Source organism: Manis javanica, chromosome 5 (assembly GCF_040802235.1).
Source record: "Manis javanica isolate MJ-LG chromosome 5, MJ_LKY, whole genome shotgun sequence".
NCBI classification, from domain to species: domain Eukaryota; kingdom Metazoa; phylum Chordata; class Mammalia; order Pholidota; family Manidae; genus Manis; species Manis javanica.
Window position 1 is genome coordinate 51,946,583 of NC_133160.1, and position 20,196 is coordinate 51,966,778.

Below are 20,196 nucleotides of genomic sequence, written 5' to 3' on the forward strand. Positions count from 1 at the left end.
ATATTAACCTCAGTATATTCAGAAGGGAAACAACTGTAAACATTGCTGTTAAAACAGTGATAAGATTCCAAGATAGCAATTCAGTTAAAAAAGAAAATGCATATGTAGATTAATGTGTTTCAAGCATGGACCCTGTTTAGAGGGCACTTGTTTTCACAGGCAGTCCTCCCCTCCCCAACAATGTGACATAAACTAGTTTTATAGTAATGAACTTGAGTATATACTGTCATAAAATCAAGTATAAGTACCTCAAGCTTATTTTACCTATACTGGTAGAAAACCAAAATCAATCTATCCAGATACAATTATAAAACCAATAAAATTCAAATTAAAAACAAAGAAAAGGAAATGTTACTTTCTACCTTTGAAGGTTTGGCTGTCCAAAGTTAATTACAACATAAGGAAATATTATTGACTGTAAATTAAATCACTCCAATACCCCTTTGGTTTGTTGTTAACATGTTAAATATGTCCCTACATGGTATAACTGAAATGCTATTTTGTATTTTAGAAAAATTTTTTAAATGACTTTTGGTGTGATTGGTTTAATTTTTCAATTATGATTCTTTGGCTTGTCATTTCAGTAAATTTAAAATATTAAGTGTTGGTAACGAGTACACTACTATTAAACAAATTAAAAATATTACAAGTACTTATTGAGACTGATATTTGAGCTTGATATTTATCATTATTCAAGGTTTCTTTTTTTCTTGAAAGTTTCAAAGTACTATTATTCTGTTGAAAATTAGGTGAATATAATATCACTTTCTGTTTGACCCTTTCTGGCTTAAATGAAAAGGTGAAGGAAAATAATATAAAGTTTAAATTCTCCAGAGTAAAATGAATCAAATTTAATATTTTTCAGAAAGCATAAATCACTGCTGGGCAAGTAAGCAAAGATAGCTTGCAATATTAGAAGCAAAAATTGGATAATAAGTCTAAATTATTAAAGCAATTATGAAATTATTATCTTGAAAAAGGAAAAGGAGGACCAAGAAGAACTGAATAGCTGTCTTTGATATGCTGGAAAATAGTTCATAAGAGAGTGAATGTTTATCTTCTCTCAAAATTGATAAAATGAAATGGGATAAATAAATTTCATATTAACTACTGTAAATACTGTAGATTTATGACATAACTTTATAGCTGCTTTTCCCAAGTGTGTACCTGTTACTATGCATTAGGTGGTCATGTAAGTTTTAGAAACTAAGAATAATCCTAATCTCAGATACCAGGAAGCATGTTTGCCCATTAAAACAGAAGTTCTACACATAAAAACCAGTTTTTAACGTTAATGCTGTGTTTCCCAAACATATTTGACTACAGAAGTTTTTTTCCCCCCAACAGTTACTATTTCATGGAACAGTTTGGGAAATGATAACCTAAGGAAAATATGGTTAATATATATTCTGCATATGTCCTCGTTTTTCCCATGATTTAAGATTAGCAACAGTCAAGCTATATGATACACATTTCACTAATCTCTAAGCCATTGTGAATTGTTTATACTAGGCACAAGTTAATGATTCAGAAACTCAAAGTTTGCAGTGTAATAAATAGAGTGATTGACTCTAGGCATAATAGGACAACAAGGCTTTGTTTACATTTATAGAGAAAAACAAAATTGTTCTTTCTAGTTCTTACCTTTTCATAGAACACTTTATCCTTCAATCACCTATAATACAGCTAAGTGTAAAATATTTGATTTTATCTAAAATAATGAATATTTACCTTTAATTCACATTATGTACCATTTCTTTTACTTGTCTTTAAAGACATGTTCCATGAACAAAATTTCTTTGTCAGCTACATTGATAAGGCTTTGAGGAAAACTGATTGTCCTTTATTTAAAAAATGAAAAAGAATAGAATAAAACCTTTCTTCTAATGATAACAGAAGTTAACACTTCGTGGCATTTATTTGGCCTTGCTGTGCATGATACCCTTTAATCATCATCATAATCCTTTCTGATGTAGATATGGGCAATGTCCCTATATCATGAATGAGCCAATAGAGATTTAGAGCTTACATAACTTGCCTTTACCCTAGGTTTTCTAGAGTAAGTGGCAGAATCAAGAATAAATATCAGGTCTTTCTGACTCTAATTTACAGTTGACCCTTGAACAAAACAGTGGGCAGGGACACTGACCCCCTTGCACAGCAGAAAATCTGCATGTAACTTTTGACTCCCCCAAAAGTTTACAATGGCCTACTGTTGACTTGCCAATAACATAAATAGTCCATTAACACATATTTTGTGTGGTATAAACTGTATTCTTAAGGTAAGCTAGAGAAAAGAAAACGTTTTTTCAAATGTTGAAAAATCTTCAAAATTTTTTATTTATTGTAAAAAGTCCCCATAGAAATGGACCTGCACAGTTCAAAACCATATGTTAACTATATATGCTTGCAACCACTATTGTAGAGATCTTGAGAAATACAGCACAGTAGAAAGTTGGGGGTAAAAATCATTATCTTAGAGATAATCACTTCAAATTTTAGTCTATTTCCTCTATTTTTTTCAATACAAAATATAAACACTAATTGCATTCAAACTGCCAAAGATTTATATCCTATTTTTTTTTTACTTTCTTGTCACTGGAGTTTCTTCAGAAACATTTTAAACTACAGTCACTAAAATTATCACTAGTTCCTATTGCTTAATTTTCACCTTTTTTCCTTTTAATTTAATTAAACCAAATCATAATCTTTTTGGTTCTATTTTTCCACTTTGACAGCTATTTTCTCATTAACATTTTTGTCACATGTAATTCATCAGTTTACCAAAAATCTCTTTTAAGTACAGTTCAGTATGTCTGTATATCATTGCTTAAACAAGGCTAGCTCCTTGAATCAAAACAAAACAAACTTACTGAGAATTACATAGTATTATAATCCATGAAAAGACGCTCCTGTCAGTTCACTCTTATAGCTGTTACTATAATTCCCATATCTCCTGGCATTAAGGTCTAAAGCACTCTAGGTTGTTGTTTGAGATTATCAAGTCTCTTTGCTGGGATATTTAATTAAATGTACAATGTTTTGACATGGCTTAGGTGTAGATGACAAATTAATGGTGAACTGGGTATCTAAGGGCATTAGCAATTTCTTAAAAATCTTTCACTGTACCTATGGTTCTCATAGTCTTTCTATTTTAGCTTATAAAGAAATATATTTAGTGAGCACCTTATCTGAAATTGAAGTTTTCCTATTTTAGTTTTAGTCAGAGTATCCTATTAATTCCACTTTTGATGGGAATAATTATTATTTCACCAAATTGGTTGGCTTTTCTGTAGTTTATTATGATCATTCTATTTTTAATATTTTAAGGTTGTGGCTAGAAAAAGTCTATCTGCATATTCCGTATAGGTTGTGGATATGCTTTATATAAGCTTTCTAATAATGTAAAACATTTATGTTTAACTGAATTGAGAGTAATAAATTAGATTTTGAAAAGCAGTTAGTAATTTTTATTTATCAGCAGTATGATTCTTTTTCCCTTCATTTAGATATGAAGTAAATTTTCAAGATGGTATTGATTGTGGAGGTGCATACATTAAACTCCTAGCAGACACTGATGATTTGAATCTGGTATGATATTTTAATGTTTAAGAAAACCTTATTAAAGTTAATAAGTATTTTTAAGGAGTAATTGATAAAACAAATTTTCATTTTCAACTGAAATCCAAAAGAACTTAAAAAATCTTAATGCAACATGAGTTTATATAGTTTTTACAGTGTGCCTTCAAATTTCATATATGCCTGTATTACTTGATGGCATCAGTTTTATAATCTTTAGCAACAAAAAAAAGTTTACCATGTCTATAAATAAAAAATGACATGGTGCTTATAAATATCAAAGATCATCTTAGAGTTATTTTCTTTACACAGTAAGAATCAAAAGTTTGTTCAGAGAAGTAAGCTAACAGAACAAAGCAGTAAAATGAAATGACCAAAGTTCCATACAGAAAAGGGGGGCAATCCGGGAGTTGGCAGTCCACAAAAATAACAGGTTAAACATGTTTTCATGATGAAACAGGTTGTATTAAGACCACTTGAAGGTTGGAGAAGACATTTCTTATAGAATTCTCCTAATAGACTGTCAAGGTTTCTGCATATAACAGAAAAAAGATAAATGAGACATCAGCAAAATATTTGTTAGAATGCATGGTTATGCATAGGCTATGAAATGTGGATCAAAGGATTCATGTACTATTATTATAGGATCAGGTAAGGAGACACCATTTGTAGTATGTGTTGAAGCTCTTATTTTAGGTATTATAAGTTGATCACCTGAAGAGATAATGATGATAAAAATGCCAAGTGTTTTTCTAAGCACTGAGAAACCTTAAAATGTGGGTCCTATCATTATCTCCATACTTCAGAGGTGGTGAAACAGAACTACAGAGAGGATAAGACATTTGCTTAGGGCCATACACAACTAAAGTGGCCATAGTAGGGTTTGAATCCCATACTTGACTCCAGATCCCACACTCTTAATCAGAAGGCCTTGCCAAATAAAGAGAAATTACTAGTAGTAAAATAAGCATCATGTCTCTTGTTTTTGTGTCTGAATCTCTCTTTATTCTGTACTCAAGAGGGTCATCTCATTTTCTGGTGTCATTTCTGAGTAATAGTGGCTAATAGTTGTAGTCATAAGGTCATAAGTATGCTTTTCTCTATGCTTAATTTTCTTAATAATATAGATTTATATAAAGTAATTAAAGATATTTTGTTTCTGGGGGAGGTTTCAGCTTCTCTCCTACATCTTCAGGAAGTAGTCTATACATTTAAAAAAATCTATTTTGAAATAAAACTTGTCATCTTACCACATCCTTTTTTGTCACTTGTGTCAAATATTTCTTTGCTAAATCAGCATTAATACATTTTTGTAAACTCTACCCAAGTGGCTAGAATAGACAGATTCACTAATTATTCTAATTCTGGACTAATCCCAACACTCATCTCTCTTTGAAGGAAAATTTTTATGATAAAACATCCTATACCATTATGTTTGGACCAGATAAATGTGGAGAAGATTATAAACTTCATTTTATCTTCAGACATAAACATCCAAAAACTGGAGTTTTTGAAGAGAAACATGCCAAACCTCCAGATGTAGATCTTAAAAAGTTCTTTACAGACAGGAAGACTCATCTTTATACCCTTGGTATATCCTTTTAACTAATTCATTAATTCAAAAATATTTTCTAACTACAGATATTTTCATGGCAAACGTTTTGGGAGAAACAAACATGGATCCTACCCGTAAGGAGGTTGTGTTTTTAGGAGAATCATACATACTTATAATTACAGCACAGGTTGAAAGAAAAGTGCTGTCTGAGAAGTACAGATGAAGTACATTAAGACTTTAAAAGAAATACTACTTAGAAAACTTAGTGGAGGTTCCATTTGAACTGGTCTCTGAAGTGTATAGATAGGATGTGGAAGATAAAAGAGGGAAAGGATATTTTAGGCACTGTGACATTAGTGATGTGGTAAGAATAGAAAACTGGAAAATAAGGTCAAAGAGGAAAAAGTCCTTAATGCCAAGCTCTAAAGATTAGACAATTGTGATTATTGTTAGGTCCGGCCTCATGGTGTTTGTAGCACATATTTAAATTCTGAAAGGAAAAATATTGAGCAACCATATATTAACAAATGTACTTAGCTTTACAGAAATCTGCAGACAGTGAGAGGGATGAACATGATAAGGGACTGTTTTTCCTCTTCCCAAGTCCATGTACTTACAGAGCTTTGGTCCACCCATGATTATTTAAAATCACAGCATGTCAGAACCTAACAGGACAACTCCAACCGAGGCTAAGCTATTTCAGTTTTCTTTCCAAACACTGCAGCTACAGAAACATTCATTTTGTCTGCCAAATCAATAGTCCATTTTAATTGTAATGTCAGCACTGATATCAAAGAGCTTTTTTTGAAATTGGAAAATAGTATTGGATGTTTTGGGGAACATAAGGTAAATTGTAGAAATAATGAGAAATTAGAACAAAAGACTTTAATTAGACTTTGTACAAACCTGACCAAAAGCAATTTGGCAGTATATATCAAAGGGCTTTAAGAGGTTTATGTGCTTTGAAACCACAATTCCACTTTCAAGAATTTATCCAGACAGTAATACAGAAGAAAGAAAATGACCTATGTGTGAAAATATGTAAATTTAAGGCAAACAGCATGTTACAGCACGGTTTTTATATACAATAAAAGTGATAACTATGAAAATGTTCAGCAACAGGGAAGAATTGCTTATAATATTAAGATGGGGAAAAAAAACGAGCTTCAAATTGGAGGCATGTCATGATGGCCAATTATGGCAAATTATGTAAGTAAATAGAAAAATACCAGAAAAAAAGATTTTTCATTAATCACCCAATATGTACTGTGCTCTATGATAGGCACTTTGTTTTATATCCATCATGTGGGGTGAGCAGTTTATGTTTTACCTTAACTCAGGTTAAGTAAATTGCTTTAGGAAATAATAGTAACTGGTAGGCCTGGAATTAAAATTCAAGTGACTCTTAAACATTTGTTTTCTTACTGCTATACACACAACCTTTGTTGTGCTAAGGTTATTGAATGATATTTTTCTTTTTAATAAAACTGTAATACTATATTTTTATAACATTCTGTACTAAGAACCTTATATGCCAATATCTTTTATTGTAGAGTCATTTAAAATATTTAATACAGTTTTCTAAATGGAAATTTTTTTGACCAAAAGGTTTAGACAAAGATATCTTTTCACATATGCATATTTGTCATGAGCTTTTTTGTTTTAACAAATTTTTAAAAATCAATTTCAGTTGCAAGATTTATTCAGAACATTCAAGATTTTTCTTGAGAAATGCATTTTTTGAGTTAGAAGGTTCTAGTACATTTTGCACTTAGCTCAGCTTCAATCTTGACTTTTTTCCTTTGTGTAGTAACATAATTTTATAGTCTCAGCTGTCATAGAAGAGGAAATAGTGGAGAAAGAAGGGAGAAAATTTTGAATGTTTCTCTTACTTGAGTTTGTAAATACTTCGCAGTACTTGATTTTGATGTATATAATTTGGCATTGTTGTGACTGAAACCTCCAGAGATTATTACTTCAAAACTATTTCTTCAGAAAGTGGTAGCCCGCTTAACTGGTTAAGTTAGGATGATCCTGGCATTTATTGACAGGTCTTACCCCCTCAGCTTATTGAAATCAAATGTTAGGCAGTTATTTTCTAAAGATAAAAGTTTTACCCTCTGACCCACCCCCCACTCATGTTTACAGAAGGAGGAAAGAGCTATTATTTTGTTATTGCAATGGATAAGGGAATCCTTTGTGAAATTTTTGGCTTGGGGACTTGTAGAAAGCTAGAACTTACCTCCAAACAAATGGCGAAGTGTAAGCTTGAATATTTCCTATCAACCTTAAGATATTTTACACTACAGTATATGCATTGTTGAAAAGGAAGGCCAACTTCTAGGAAATTACAAAGATTTCTAGGAAATAATAGGAATGTATCATCAACTCACTGCTTTTAGTGCCTGCATGGGGTTATGTAGGAGAATGTCCCTGTAGGAAATACACATTAAAACATTCAGAGATTATGTGTATGAAGTCAGTAACACTCTCAAGTGATTCAGGAAAAATATTTAGTTTTTATAGTGTATTTGCAACTTTTTAAGTTTGAGATGGTCAATTTTTTTTTTTAAGTACTGAAGACAATTGGGTTGTATTCCATCTGTAACTATAAAAGACTGAAGCTGACTTGGTTGTGTGAGGCCCAGATTTAGTTAAAACTGTGGGGTATTTTTTGATAAGTAATGGAACACTTTGTTAAATTATTGTTACTTACAATCTCTGATTTTAGAAAGCATGATATCTAGTGATTTCAGCATGTTTTGATTTAATACATTGGTAAGTCCTTTTCCAAGTTGAGAGAGAATTTTGACCATGAAGTTTAAGGTAATTCGATTATTTAGGAGATTATCTTTAAAATGTGTATCAATATGATAAATGTAATAAATTTGACTTGGTCTTTAGTGATGAATCCAGATGACACATTTGAAGTATTAATTGATCAAATAGTTGTAAACAAAGGAAGCCTACTGGAGGATGTGGCTCCTCCTATCAATCCTCCCAAAGAAATTGAAGATCCCAGTGATAAGAAACCTGATGACTGGGATGAAAGAGCAAAAATCCCTGATCCTTCTGCTGTCAAACCAGAAGACTGGTAAGTAAAGAACTCAGTAGCAAAGCATTATTTGGTGTAATTAAATAATGAGATATATAAGTAGAGTTTACAATCAATGAAATTTTTTCTTTTAAACATCTAAACTACTAATTTTGACTCTTCTGGGTGAAATACTTTTCTAAAATACACTTCCCTGCTTTTTACTTATCTTAATTTTCAATTTAATATTTTGATTTTGTTGCCTTTTGCCACTTATTTTTAGTATTTATGTGTTCAATACTATGGGGAAAAAATTCCATAAATCTCAAACACCAGCACTTTAATTTTCATTCCAGTTTGATCTTTATCATGTGTGTGTGTGCATATTTTATATACTTGCAGTCTTTTTAGTTAATAATTACTTGGCTTAAAATAGCATAACATCAGCGCCTTAGAGGATATATAGGATCCACTCCTACCAGTTTGCTTCACCATAATTTTTTCTCTAGCTGAGTGTTTGTGTTATTTCCATTCTACAGGATTATGAATATTTTCCTTTAAAGAAAAGTTTTCAGTTCCATATTACCTGTATTCCTAAGACCCTTATTTTATTCCAGCAAATTGGATTACTCTTTATTATGGTTTTGCAAAATAGATTACCTGTCTTTTAGTATTTAACTCACCATGTTAGTTACCTATTGCTGTGTAACAAATTAACCAAAAATTTAGCAGCTGAATTGGTTCCTGGAGTGGCTACGCAAGTGGTTCTGGCTCAGGCTGTCTCATAAGGTTCCAGTAAAGCTGCTGACAAGAACTCATTCATTTGAAGGTTTGACTGTGGAAAGCTAGAAGATCCACTTTTGTTTTTTGTTTTTTTTTTTGAGAGGGCATCTCTCATATTTATTGATCAAATGGTTGTTAACAACAATAAAATTCTGTATAGGGGAGTCAATGCTCAATGCACAATCATTAATCCACCCCCAGCCTAATTCTTGTCAGTCTCCAATCTTCTGAAGCATAATGAACAATTTCTTACATGGTGAACAAATTCTTACATAGTGAATAAGTCCTTACATGGTGAACAGTACAAGGGCAGTCATCACAAAAACTTTCGGTTTTGATCACTCATTATGAACTATAAACAATCAGGTCAAATATGAATATTTGTTTGATTTTTATACTTGATTTATATGTGAATCCCACATTTCTCCCTTTATTATTATTATTATTTTTTTTTAAATAAAATGCTGAAGTGGTAGGTAGATGCAAGATAAAGGTAGAAAACATAGTTTAGTGTTGTAAGAGAGCAAATGTAGATGATCAGGTGTGTGTCTGTAGAGTATGTGTTAATACAAGCTAGACAAGGGCAACAAAACATCCACGGATGCAGAAGATTTCTCTCAAAACAGGGGGGGGTGAGGTTCTAACCTCACCTCTGTTGATCCCCAATTTCTCACCTGATGGCCCCCCTGCGACTGTGCCTGTCTTAGGTTGTTCCTTCCTTGAGGAATCTTACTCGTCTCTGGCTAACCAGTCATCTTCCAGGGCCATACAGGGAAATGTAAAGTTGAAAAGTGAGAGAGAAGCAATACCGTTTGAAAAGGTTAGCTTTTTACTTCTTTGCAGATTTATGCCCTGTGGCTTCTATGCCCAGCATTTGTCTTGAGGTATCTTTACCACTTGGAGGAATTATGATACTCAGTGAATTCGATATGAGGCACAAATTCTATTTAAGGGTTGTAATTAGGAAGGAAGAAGAAAAGCTATAGAGGTAGCAGACGGAAGAAAGCATGGGAAGATTGATTATTTCTTTGACGTATCTTCTTGTAGAGTAACTTAAGCATGTATAGGTTTTAAACTACTAATTAAATTGTGTACACACATTAACGTAATAGGAATACAGTTACATAACCAAAGCAGATCTATAATTACCATCCATCTCCAGTGAAGCCAAGAAACTTTCGGTTAGGCACCCTAGGCATATGTGAAAACCCGTCCATGATATAATGGGTATTGTCCAACTACCCGAACAGTCTGAGAGAAATCAGACAAATTAAAACAACCCATTCCTGGGAACTGTTCACATCACATATGTTCTTTTAACAGTAGATAGTCTGTAGTTGTAAGATTTTTGAGTGCTACAACTTGCACTTCTCCTAATTCTTGGTTGAGTTCCAACAGTATAGATCCAGTCAAATTTGTTGTTTTACCGAAAGCACACGCCAGCTTAGATATCTCCTTCTTCATTCCAATGGTAAGTCCAGGAACCGGTGGGATGGATGCAGCTACAACTGCAGCATTGCCTGGATCTTTGTTGAGGTTTTTTGATGATCATCTTCTGGTATGACTCTTCCAGAGAGTGCTGATATTGGAAGTTCTTCTTCATATCGTATCTTAGTTCATTTTCTGGGTAGCCAAATTAGGCTTTGATCCTCTGTATAAACACAAACAGACCCTTTGCTCACACTTTGATATGCCCTTTATACCATTGTGTAGAACTCATTGGAGGTCACCACACAGGAACTGCTTTTTTTTTTTTAAGAGAAAGGAATATTATCAGAAAAGTGTACTTCCATAGCCGAACATCTGACACCCTTTAAGTGATCAAAATTAAGGATATTTAAAGCATGCATTAATCGTTGATTTACAGTTAGTTTTATCCTATCAGGGAGTAATACCCCTTCTCTTTCTTTTTTTTTTTTGTTATCTTTAATCTACACATACATGAAGAATATTATGTTTACTAGGCTCTCCCCTATACCAGGTCCCACCTATAAACCCCTTTACAGTCACTGTCTATCAGCATAGCAAAATGTTGTAGAATCACTACTTGTCTTCTCTGTGTTGTACAGCCATCCACTTTCTCCCCCCAACCATGCATGCTAATCTTAATACCCCTCTTCTTCTTCCCCCCCTTATCCCTCCCTACCCACCCTTCCTCCCCAGTCCCTTTCCCTTTAGTACCTGTTAGTCCATTCTTGGGTTCTGTGATTCCGCTGCTGTTTTGTTCCTTCAGTTTTTCCTTTGTTCTTATACTCCACAGATGAGTGAAATCATTTGGTATTTGTCTTTCTCCGCTTGGCATATTTCACTGAGCATAATACCCTCCAGGTCCATCCATGCTGCTGCAAATGGTAGGATTTGCCCTCTTCTTATGGCTGAGTAGTATTCCATTGTGTATATGTACCACATCTTCTTTATCCATTCATCTACCTATGGACATTTAGGTTGCTTCCAATTCTTGGCTATTGTAAATAGTGCTGCGATAAACATAGCGGTGCATCTGTCTTTCTCAAACTTGATTGCTGCGTTCTTAGGGTAAATTCCTAGGAGTGGAATTCCTGGGTCAAATGGTAAGTCTGTTTTGAGCATTTTGATGAACCTCCATACTGCTTTCCACAATCGTTGAACTAATTTAAATTCCCACCAGCAGTGTAGGAGGGTTCCCCTTTCTTCATAGCCTCGCCAACATTTGTTGTTGTTTCTCTTTTGGATGGTGGTGATCCTTACTGGTGTGAGGTGATACCTCATTGTACTTTTAATTTGCATTTCTCTGATAATTAGTGATGTGGAGCATCTTTTCATATGTCTGTTGGCCATCTGTATTTCTTTTTTGGAGTACTGTCTGTTCAGTTCCTCTGCCCATTTTTTAATTGGATTATTTGATTTTTGTTTGTTGAGGCATGTGAGCTCTTTATATATTTTGGATGTCAAGCCTTTATCGGATCTGGCATTTACAAATATATTCTTCCATTCTGTAGGGTTCCTTTTTGTTCTATTGATGGTGTCTTTTGCTGTACAGAAGCTTTTCGGCTTAATATAGTCCCACATGTTCACTTTTGCTGTTGTTTTCCTTGCCCAGGGAGATATGTTCAAGAAGAGGTCACTCATGTTTATGTCTAAGAGGTTTTTGCCTACGTTTTTTTCCACAAGTTTAATGGTTTCATGACTTACATTCAGGTCTTTGATACATTTTGAATTTACTTTTGTATATGGGGTTAGACAATGGTCCAGTGTCATTCCCCTACATGTAGCTGTCCAGTTTTGCCATTGCCATCTGTTGAAAAGACTGTCATTTCACCATTGTATGTCCATGGCTCCTTTATCAAATATTAATTGACCATATATGTTTGGGTAAATGTCTGGAGCCTCTAGTCTGTTCCACTGGTCTGTGACTCTGTTCTTGTGCCAGTACCAAATTGTCTTGATTACTATGGCTTTATAGTAGAGCTTGAAGTTGGGGAGTGAGATCCCCCCTACTTTCTTCTTCTTCTCAGGATTGCTTTGGCTATTCAGGGTCTTTGGTGTTTCCATATGAACTTTTGAATTATTTGTTCCAGTTCATTGAAGAATGTTGTTGGTAATTTGATAGGGATTGCATCAAGTCTGTATATTGCTTTGTGCAGGATGGCCATTTTGACGATATTGATTCTTCCTAGCCACGAGCATGGGATGAGTTTCCATTTGTTAGTGTCCCCTTTAATTTCTCTTAAGAGTGACTCTGTTGTTTTCAGGGTATAGGTCATTCACTTCTTTGGTTAGATTTATTCCTAGGTATTTTATTCTTTTTGATGCAATTGTGAATGGAATTGTTTTCCTGATTTCTCTTTCTATTGGTTCACTTAGTGTATAGGAAAGCTACAGATTTCTGTGTGTTAATTTTGAATCCTGCAACTTTGCTGTATTCCGATATCAGTTCTAGTGGTTTTGGGGTGTAGTCTTTAGGGTTTTTTATGTACAATATCATGTCATCTGCAAATAGTGACAGTTTAACTTCTTCTTTACCAATCTGGATTCCGTATTTCTTTGTTTTGTCTGATTGCCATGGCTAGGACCTCCAGTACTATGTTAAATAACAGTGGGGAGAGTGGGCATCCCTGTTTAGTTCCTGATCTCAGAGGAAAAGCTTTCAGCTTCTCACTGTTCAGTATAATGTTGGCTGTGGGTTTATGATATATGGCCTTTATTGTGTTGGGGCACTTGCCCTCTATTCCCATTTTGCTGAGAGTTTTTATCATGAATGGATGTTGAATTTAGTCAAATGCTTTTTCAGCTTCTATGGAGATGATCATGTGGTTTTTGTCTTTCTTTTTGTTGATGTGGTGGATGATGTTGATGGATTTCCAAATGTTGTAACATCCTTGCATCCCTGGGATGAATCCCACTTGGTCATGGTGTATGATCCTTTTGATATACTTTTGAATTCGGTTTGCTAATATTTTATTGAGTATTTTTGCATCTATATTCATCAGGGATATTGGTCTGTAATTTTCTTTTATGGTGGGGTCTTTGCCTGGTTTTGGTATTAGGGTCATGTTGGCTTCATAGAATGAGTTTGGGAGTATTCCATCCTCTTCTATTTTTGTAAAACTTTAAGGTGAATAGCTACTATGTCTTCTCTGTGTGTCTGATAAAATTCCAAGGTAAATCCGTCCGGCCTGGGTGCTTTGTTCTTGGGTAGTTTTTTAATTACCATTTCAATTTCTTTGCTCATAATTGGTTTGTTTAACTTTTGTGTTTCTTCCTTGGTCAGTCTTGGAAGGTTGTATTTTTCTAGGAAGTTGTCCATTTTTTGTAGGTTTTCCAGCTTGTTGGCATATAGGTTTTCATAGTAGTCTTTGTATTTCTGTGGAGTCTGTCATGATTTTTCCGTTCTCATTTCTGATTCTGTTGATTTGTGTTGATTCTCTTTTTCTCTTAATAAGTTTGGCTACAGGCTAATCTATTTTATTTATTTTCTCAAAGAACCAGCTTTGGTTTCATTGATTTTGCTATTGTTTTATTCTTCTCAATTTTGTTTATTTCTTCTCTGATCTTTATTATGTCCCTCCTTCTGCTGACTTTAGGCCTCATTTGTTCTTCTTTTTCCAATTTCGATAATTGTGATGTTGGACTATTCATTTGGGATTGTTCTTCCTTCTTCAAGTGTGCCTGGATCGCTATATACTTTCCTCTTATTACTGCTTTTGCTGCGTCCCACAGAAGTTGGGGCTTTGTGTTGTTGTTGTCATTTCTTTCCATATATTCCTTGATCTCTATTTTAATTTGTTCGTTGATCCATTGATTATTTAGGAGCATGTTGCTAAACCTCCATGTGTTTGTGAGCCTTTTTGTTTTCTTTGTAGAATTTATTTCTACTTTTATACTTTTGTGGTCTGAAAAATTGGTTGGTAGAATTTCAATATTTTGGATTTTGCTGAGGCTCTTTTTGTGGGCTAGTATGTGGTCTATTCTGGAGAATTTTCCATGTGCACTTGAGAAGAATGTATATCCTGTTGCTTTTGGATGTAGAGTTCTATAGATGTCTATTAGGTCCATCTGCTCTACTGTGTTGTTCAGTGCTTCTGTGTTCTTACTTATTTTCTGCCCAGTGTATCTATCCTTTGGGGTGAGTGGTGTGTTGAAGTCTCCTAAAATGAATGCATTGCAGTCTATTTCCCCCTTTAGTTCTGTTAGTATTTGTTTCACATATGCTGGTGCTCCTGTGTTGGGTGCATATATATTTAGAATGGTTATATCCTCTTGTTTGACTGAGCCCTTTATCATTATGTAGTGTCCTTCTTTATATCTTGTTACTTTGTTTGTTTTGAAGTCTATTTTGTCTGATATTAGTACTGCAACCCCTGCTTTCTTCTTGCAGTTGTTTGCCTGAAATATGTTTTTCCATCCCTTGACTTTTAGTCTTTACATGTCTTTGGGTTTGAGGTGAGTTTCTTGTAAGCAGCACATAGATGGGTCTTGCTTTTTTATCCATTCTATTACTCTGTGTCTTTTGATTGGTGCATTCAGTCATTTACATTTAGGGTTACTATTGGAAGATATTTAGTTATTACCATTTCAGGCTTTAAATTCTTGGTTACCAAAGGTTCAAGGTTAGCCTCTTTATTATCTTACCACCTAACTTAGCTCGCTTATTGAGCTGTTATATACACTGTCTGGAGATTCTTTTCTTCTATCCCTTCTTATTCCTCCTCCTCCATTCTTCATATGTTGGGTGTTTTGTTCTGTGCTCTTTCTAGGAGTGCTCCCATCTAGAGCAGTCCCTGTAAGATGCCCTGTAGAGGTGGTTTGTGGGAAGCAAATTCCCTCAGCTTTTGCTTGTCTGGGAATTGTTTAATCCCGCCATCATATTTAAATGATAGTCGTGCTGGATACAGTATCCTTGATTCAAGGCCCTTCTGTTTCATTGCATTTAATGTATTATGCCATTCTCTTCTGGCCTGTAGGGTTTCTGTCAAGAAGTCTGATGTGAGCCTGATGGGTTTTCCTTTATAGGTGACCTTTTTCTCTCTACCTGCCTTTAAAACTCTTTCCTTGTCCTTAATCTTTGCCATTTTAATTATTATGTGTCTTAGTGTTGTCCTCCTTGGTTCCTTTCTGTTGGGACTTCTGTGTATTTCTGTGGTCTGTTCGATTATTTCCTCCCCAGTTTGGGGAAGTTTTCAGCAATTATTTCTTCCAAGATACTTTCCGTCCCTTTTCCTCTCTCTTCTTCTTCTGGTACCCCTATAATATGGATATTGTTCCTTTTGGATTGGTCACACAGTTCTCTTAATATTGTTTCATTCCTGGAAATCCTTTTCTCTCTCTCTATGTCAGCTTCTATACGTTCCTGTTCTCTGGCTTCTATTCCTTCAATGGCCTCTTGCATCTTATCCATTCTGCTTATAAATCCTTCCAGAGTTTGTTTCATTTCTGTAATCTCCTTTCTGGCATCTGTTATCTCCCTCCAGACTTCATCCCATTTCCTCTTGTGTATTTCTCTGCATCTCTGTCAGCATGTTTATGATTTTTATTTTGAATTCCTTTTCAGGAAGACTGGTTAGGTCTGGTCTCCTTCTCTGGTATCTCTGTGATCTTGGTTTGCCTGTAATTTTGTCTTTTCATGGTGATAGGTATAGTTTGCAGAGCTGGGACTAGTGACGGCTGGAAGAACTTCCCTTCTTGTTGGTCTGTGGCCTTCCTCTCCTGGGATAATAGCGACCTCTAGTGGCTTGTGCTGGGTAGCTGCATGCAGACAGGGCTTCTCCTTCCTGCCTGGCTTCTGTGGAGTTTATCTCCTCTGTTGCTGTAGGCTTGGCCTGGCTCGGGCTGCTGCTCCAAAGTGGTGGAGTTGCGTTGGAGGGGGAGCGGCCAGGAGGCTGTTTATCTCCATAAGGGGCCTCCGTTCTCCCTGCAGCCTAGGGGATTAGAGTGCCCAGAGATCCCCAGATTCCCTACCTCTGGACTAAGTGTCCCGCCCTGCCCCTTTAAGACTTCCAAAAAGCACCCACCAAAACAAAACAATGACCAAAAAAAATAAAATGTCCGCTTGTTTTTCTTTATTCTCCAGCACCAACCTCTGATAGATATCTGCTTGCCCTTCTTGCTTCCCTGTTTTGCTAGTATTGGGGTCCCTGTCCCTTTAAGACTTCCAAAAAGCACTCACCAAAACAAAAAAAAGAAAAAAAAAGATAGCTGCTCGCTTTTCTTTTGTCCTCTGGCGCCGGCCTCGGGTACCCGCTCACCGTTCTTGGTGCCCTGTTTCCCTAGTATCCAGGGCCCCACGCATGCACTGTGTCTGTGCTCTGGTCCGGATGGCTGGGGCTGGGTGTTCAGCAATCCTGGGCTCCTTCTCCCTTCCGCTCTGACTCCTCTCCTCCCGCTGGGAGCTGGAGGGATGGGCGCTCGGGACCCGCCGGGTCGGGGTTTATATCTTACCCCCTTTGTGAGGCGCTGGGTTCTCGCAGGTGTGGATGTGGTCTGGATGTTTTCCTGTGTCCTCTGGTCTTTATTCTAGGAAGAGATGACTTTGTTATATTTTCATAGAAATATGTGGTTTTGGGAGGAGATTTCCGCTGCTCTTCTCAGGCCGCCATCTTGGCTCCGCCCAGAAGATCCACTTTTAAATTGGCTTATGTGGCTGTTTTCAAGAAGTTTCTGTTCCTTGACACTGGACCTCTCCTTAGGTCTGTTCGACACATGGCAGAACAAGCTTGGTACATTTGGGAAAGGGCTCCACAAACGTATAAATACTAAGTATGCATTGAGAAGTTCTGTTGTCAGAAAGTTTTTTTTTTCCAAATGATTGGGTGTTGGATTTTGTCAAATGCATTTTGTACATCAATTGAGACACCTTTATTTCTATTTTTAGTTTTTTGAGGAAACTCCATACTGCTTTCCACCATGGTTGAACTAGTTTACATTCCCACCAGCAGTGTAGGAGGGTTCCCCTTTCTTTGCATCCTCACCAGCATTTGTTGTTCCTAGTTTTTCTCTGTTGGCCATCCTAACTAGTGTGTTGTATATCTCATTGCAGTTTTAATTTGCATTTCCCTGATAATTAGGAATGTAGAGCATCTTTTCATGTGCCTGTTGGCCATCTGAATTTCTTCTTTGGAGAAGTGTCTGTTCATATCCTCCACCCAGTTTTAACAGGGTTATTTGCTTTTTGGGCATTGAAGCATGTGAGTTCTTTGTGTACTTTGAATGTTAACCCTTTCTCGGATATGTCATTTACATATATATTCTCCCATACTGTAGGATGCCTTTATTTCTGCTGATGGTATCCTTTGCTGTACAGCAGCTTTTTAGCATGATGTAGTCCCATTTGTTCATTTTTTAGTTTGTTTGCCTTGCCCAAGGAGATGCGTTCAGGAAAAAGTTGCTCATGTTTATATTCAAGAGATTTTTGCCTATGTTTTCTTCTAAGAGTTTTATGGTTTGATGACTTACATTCAGGTCTTTGATCCATTTTGAGTTTTCTTTTGTATATGGGGTTAGACAATAATCCAGTTTCATTCTCTTGCATGTAGCCATCCACTTTTGCCAACATCAGTTGCTGAAGATGCTGTCCTTTCTCCATTGTATATCCATGGCTCCTTTATTGTATATTAATTGAATGTATATGCTTGGGTTTATATCTGGGCTCTCTAGTCTCTTTCATTGGTCTATGTGTCTGTTCTTATGCTGGTACCAAATTGTCTTGATTACTATGGCTTTGTAGTAGAGCTTGAAGTCAGGGAGCATAATTCCTCCAGCTTTATTTTTCCTTCTCAGGATTGCTTTGACTATTCAGGGTCTTTTGTGGTTCCAATATGAATTTTAGAACTATTTGTTCTAGTTCATTGAAGAATGCTGTTGGTATTTTAATAGGGATTGCATTGAATCTGTAGATTGCTTTAGTCAGGATGGCCATTTTGACAATATTAATTCTTCCTACCTCAGAGCATGGGATGAATTTCCATTTTTTATTGTCCTCTTTAATTTCTTTTAAGAGTGTCTTATAGTTTTCAGGGTATAGGTCTTTCAGTTCCTTGGTTAGGTTTATTTCTAGGTATTTTATTGTTTTTCATGCAGTTGTGCATGGAATTGTTTTCCTGATTTCTCTTTCTGCTAGTTCATCATTAGTGTATAGGAAATCAACAGATTTCTGTGTATTAATTTTGTATCCTGCAACTTTGCTGAATTCACATATTAGATCTAGTAGTTTTGGAATGGATTCCTTAGGGATTTTTATGTACAACATCATGTCATCTGCAAACAGTGACAGTTTGACTTCTTCCTTGCCAATCTGGATGCCTTTTATTTCTTTGTGTTGTCTGATTGCCATGGCTAGAACCTCCAGAACTATGTTGAATAAAAGTTGGGAGAGTGGGCATCCTTGTCTTGTTCTCCATCTTAAAGGAAAATCTTTCAGCTTCTCACTGTTAAGTATGATGTTGGCTGTGGGTTTATCATATATGGCCTTTATTATGTTAAGGTACTTGCCCTCTATACCCATTTTGTTGAGAGTTTTTATCATAAATGGATGTTGACTATTGTCGAATGTTTTTTCAGTATCTGTGGAGGTGATCATGTGGTTTTTGTCCTTTTTGATGATGTGGTAGATGACATTGATGGATTTTTTCAAATGTTGTCCCATCTTTGCATTCCTGGAATAAATCCCACTTGATCATGATGCATGATCTTTTTAATGTATTTTTGAATTTGGTTTGCTAATATTTTGTTGCATATTTTTACATCCATATTCATCAGGGATATTGGTCTGTAATTTTCTTTTTTTGTGAGGTCTTTGCCTGGTTTTGGTATTAGAGTGATGGTGGCCTTGTAGAATGAGTTTGGGAGTATTCCCTCCTCTTCAGCTTTTTGGAAAATTTTAAGGAAGATGGGTCTTAGATCTTCAGTAAATGTTTGATAAAATTCAGCACTGAATTCATCTGGTCCAGTGGTTTTGGTCAGGTAGTTTTTTGATTACCAGTTCAATTTTGCTGCTGGTAATTGGTCTGTTCAGATTTTCTGTTTCTTCCTGGGTCAGCCTTGGAAGTTTGTAGTTTTCTAGAAAGTTGTCCATTTCTTCTAGGTTATCCAGTTTGTTAGCATATAATTTTTCATAGTATACTCTCATAATTCTTTGTATTTCTGTGGTGTCCATAGTGATTTAGTGATTTTTACTTTCCCATTTCTGATTCTGTTTATGGGTGAAGACTCTCTTTCATTCTTGATAAGTCTGCCTAAGGGTTTATGTATTTTGTTTATTTTCTCAAAAAACCAGCTCCTGCTTTCTTTAATTCTTTCTATTGTTTTAGTCCTCTCAATTTTATTTATTATGCTCTGACCTTTATGATCTCCCTCCTACTGACTTTGTGCCTCATTTCTTCTTCTTTTTGTAGTTTTGTATACTGTGTGTTTAGGCTGTTCATTTGGGATTGTTCTTCTTTCCTGAGGTATGCCTGTATTGCAATATATTTCCCTCTTAGTGCAGCCTTTGCTGCATCTCACAGATTTTTGCGGTGTTGAACTATCTATTGTTGTCATTTGTCTCCATATATTGCTTGACCTCTGTTTTTATTTGGTCATTGATTATTTAGAGGCATGTTATTAAGCCTCCATGTATTTGTGGGGTTTTTCATTTTCTTTGTATAATTTATTTCTGGTTTAATACCTTTGTGATCTGAGATGCTGGTTGGTACAATTTCAGTCTTTTTGGATTTACTGAGGTGCTTTTTGTGCCCTAGTACATTATTTTGAAATGTTCCATGTGCTTTTT

The 20,196-nt window shown here is 35.4% G+C and overlaps 1 protein-coding gene across 3 annotated transcripts in view; it reads left to right on the forward strand.

The window, feature by feature from the left end:
• Positions 1-20,196, forward strand: part of CLGN (calmegin) — a 71,393-nt gene that overhangs the window by 34,180 nt on the left and 17,017 nt on the right. For all 3 annotated transcript variants that reach the window (XM_073237020.1, XM_073237019.1, XM_036998763.2), the window contains 3 exons: positions 3,510-3,591; positions 4,978-5,170; positions 8,039-8,228. In XM_073237020.1, coding sequence (XP_073093121.1) covers positions 3,510-3,591; positions 4,978-5,170; positions 8,039-8,228 — 465 coding nt within the window. The remainder of the gene's footprint in view (positions 1-3,509; positions 3,592-4,977; positions 5,171-8,038; positions 8,229-20,196) is intronic.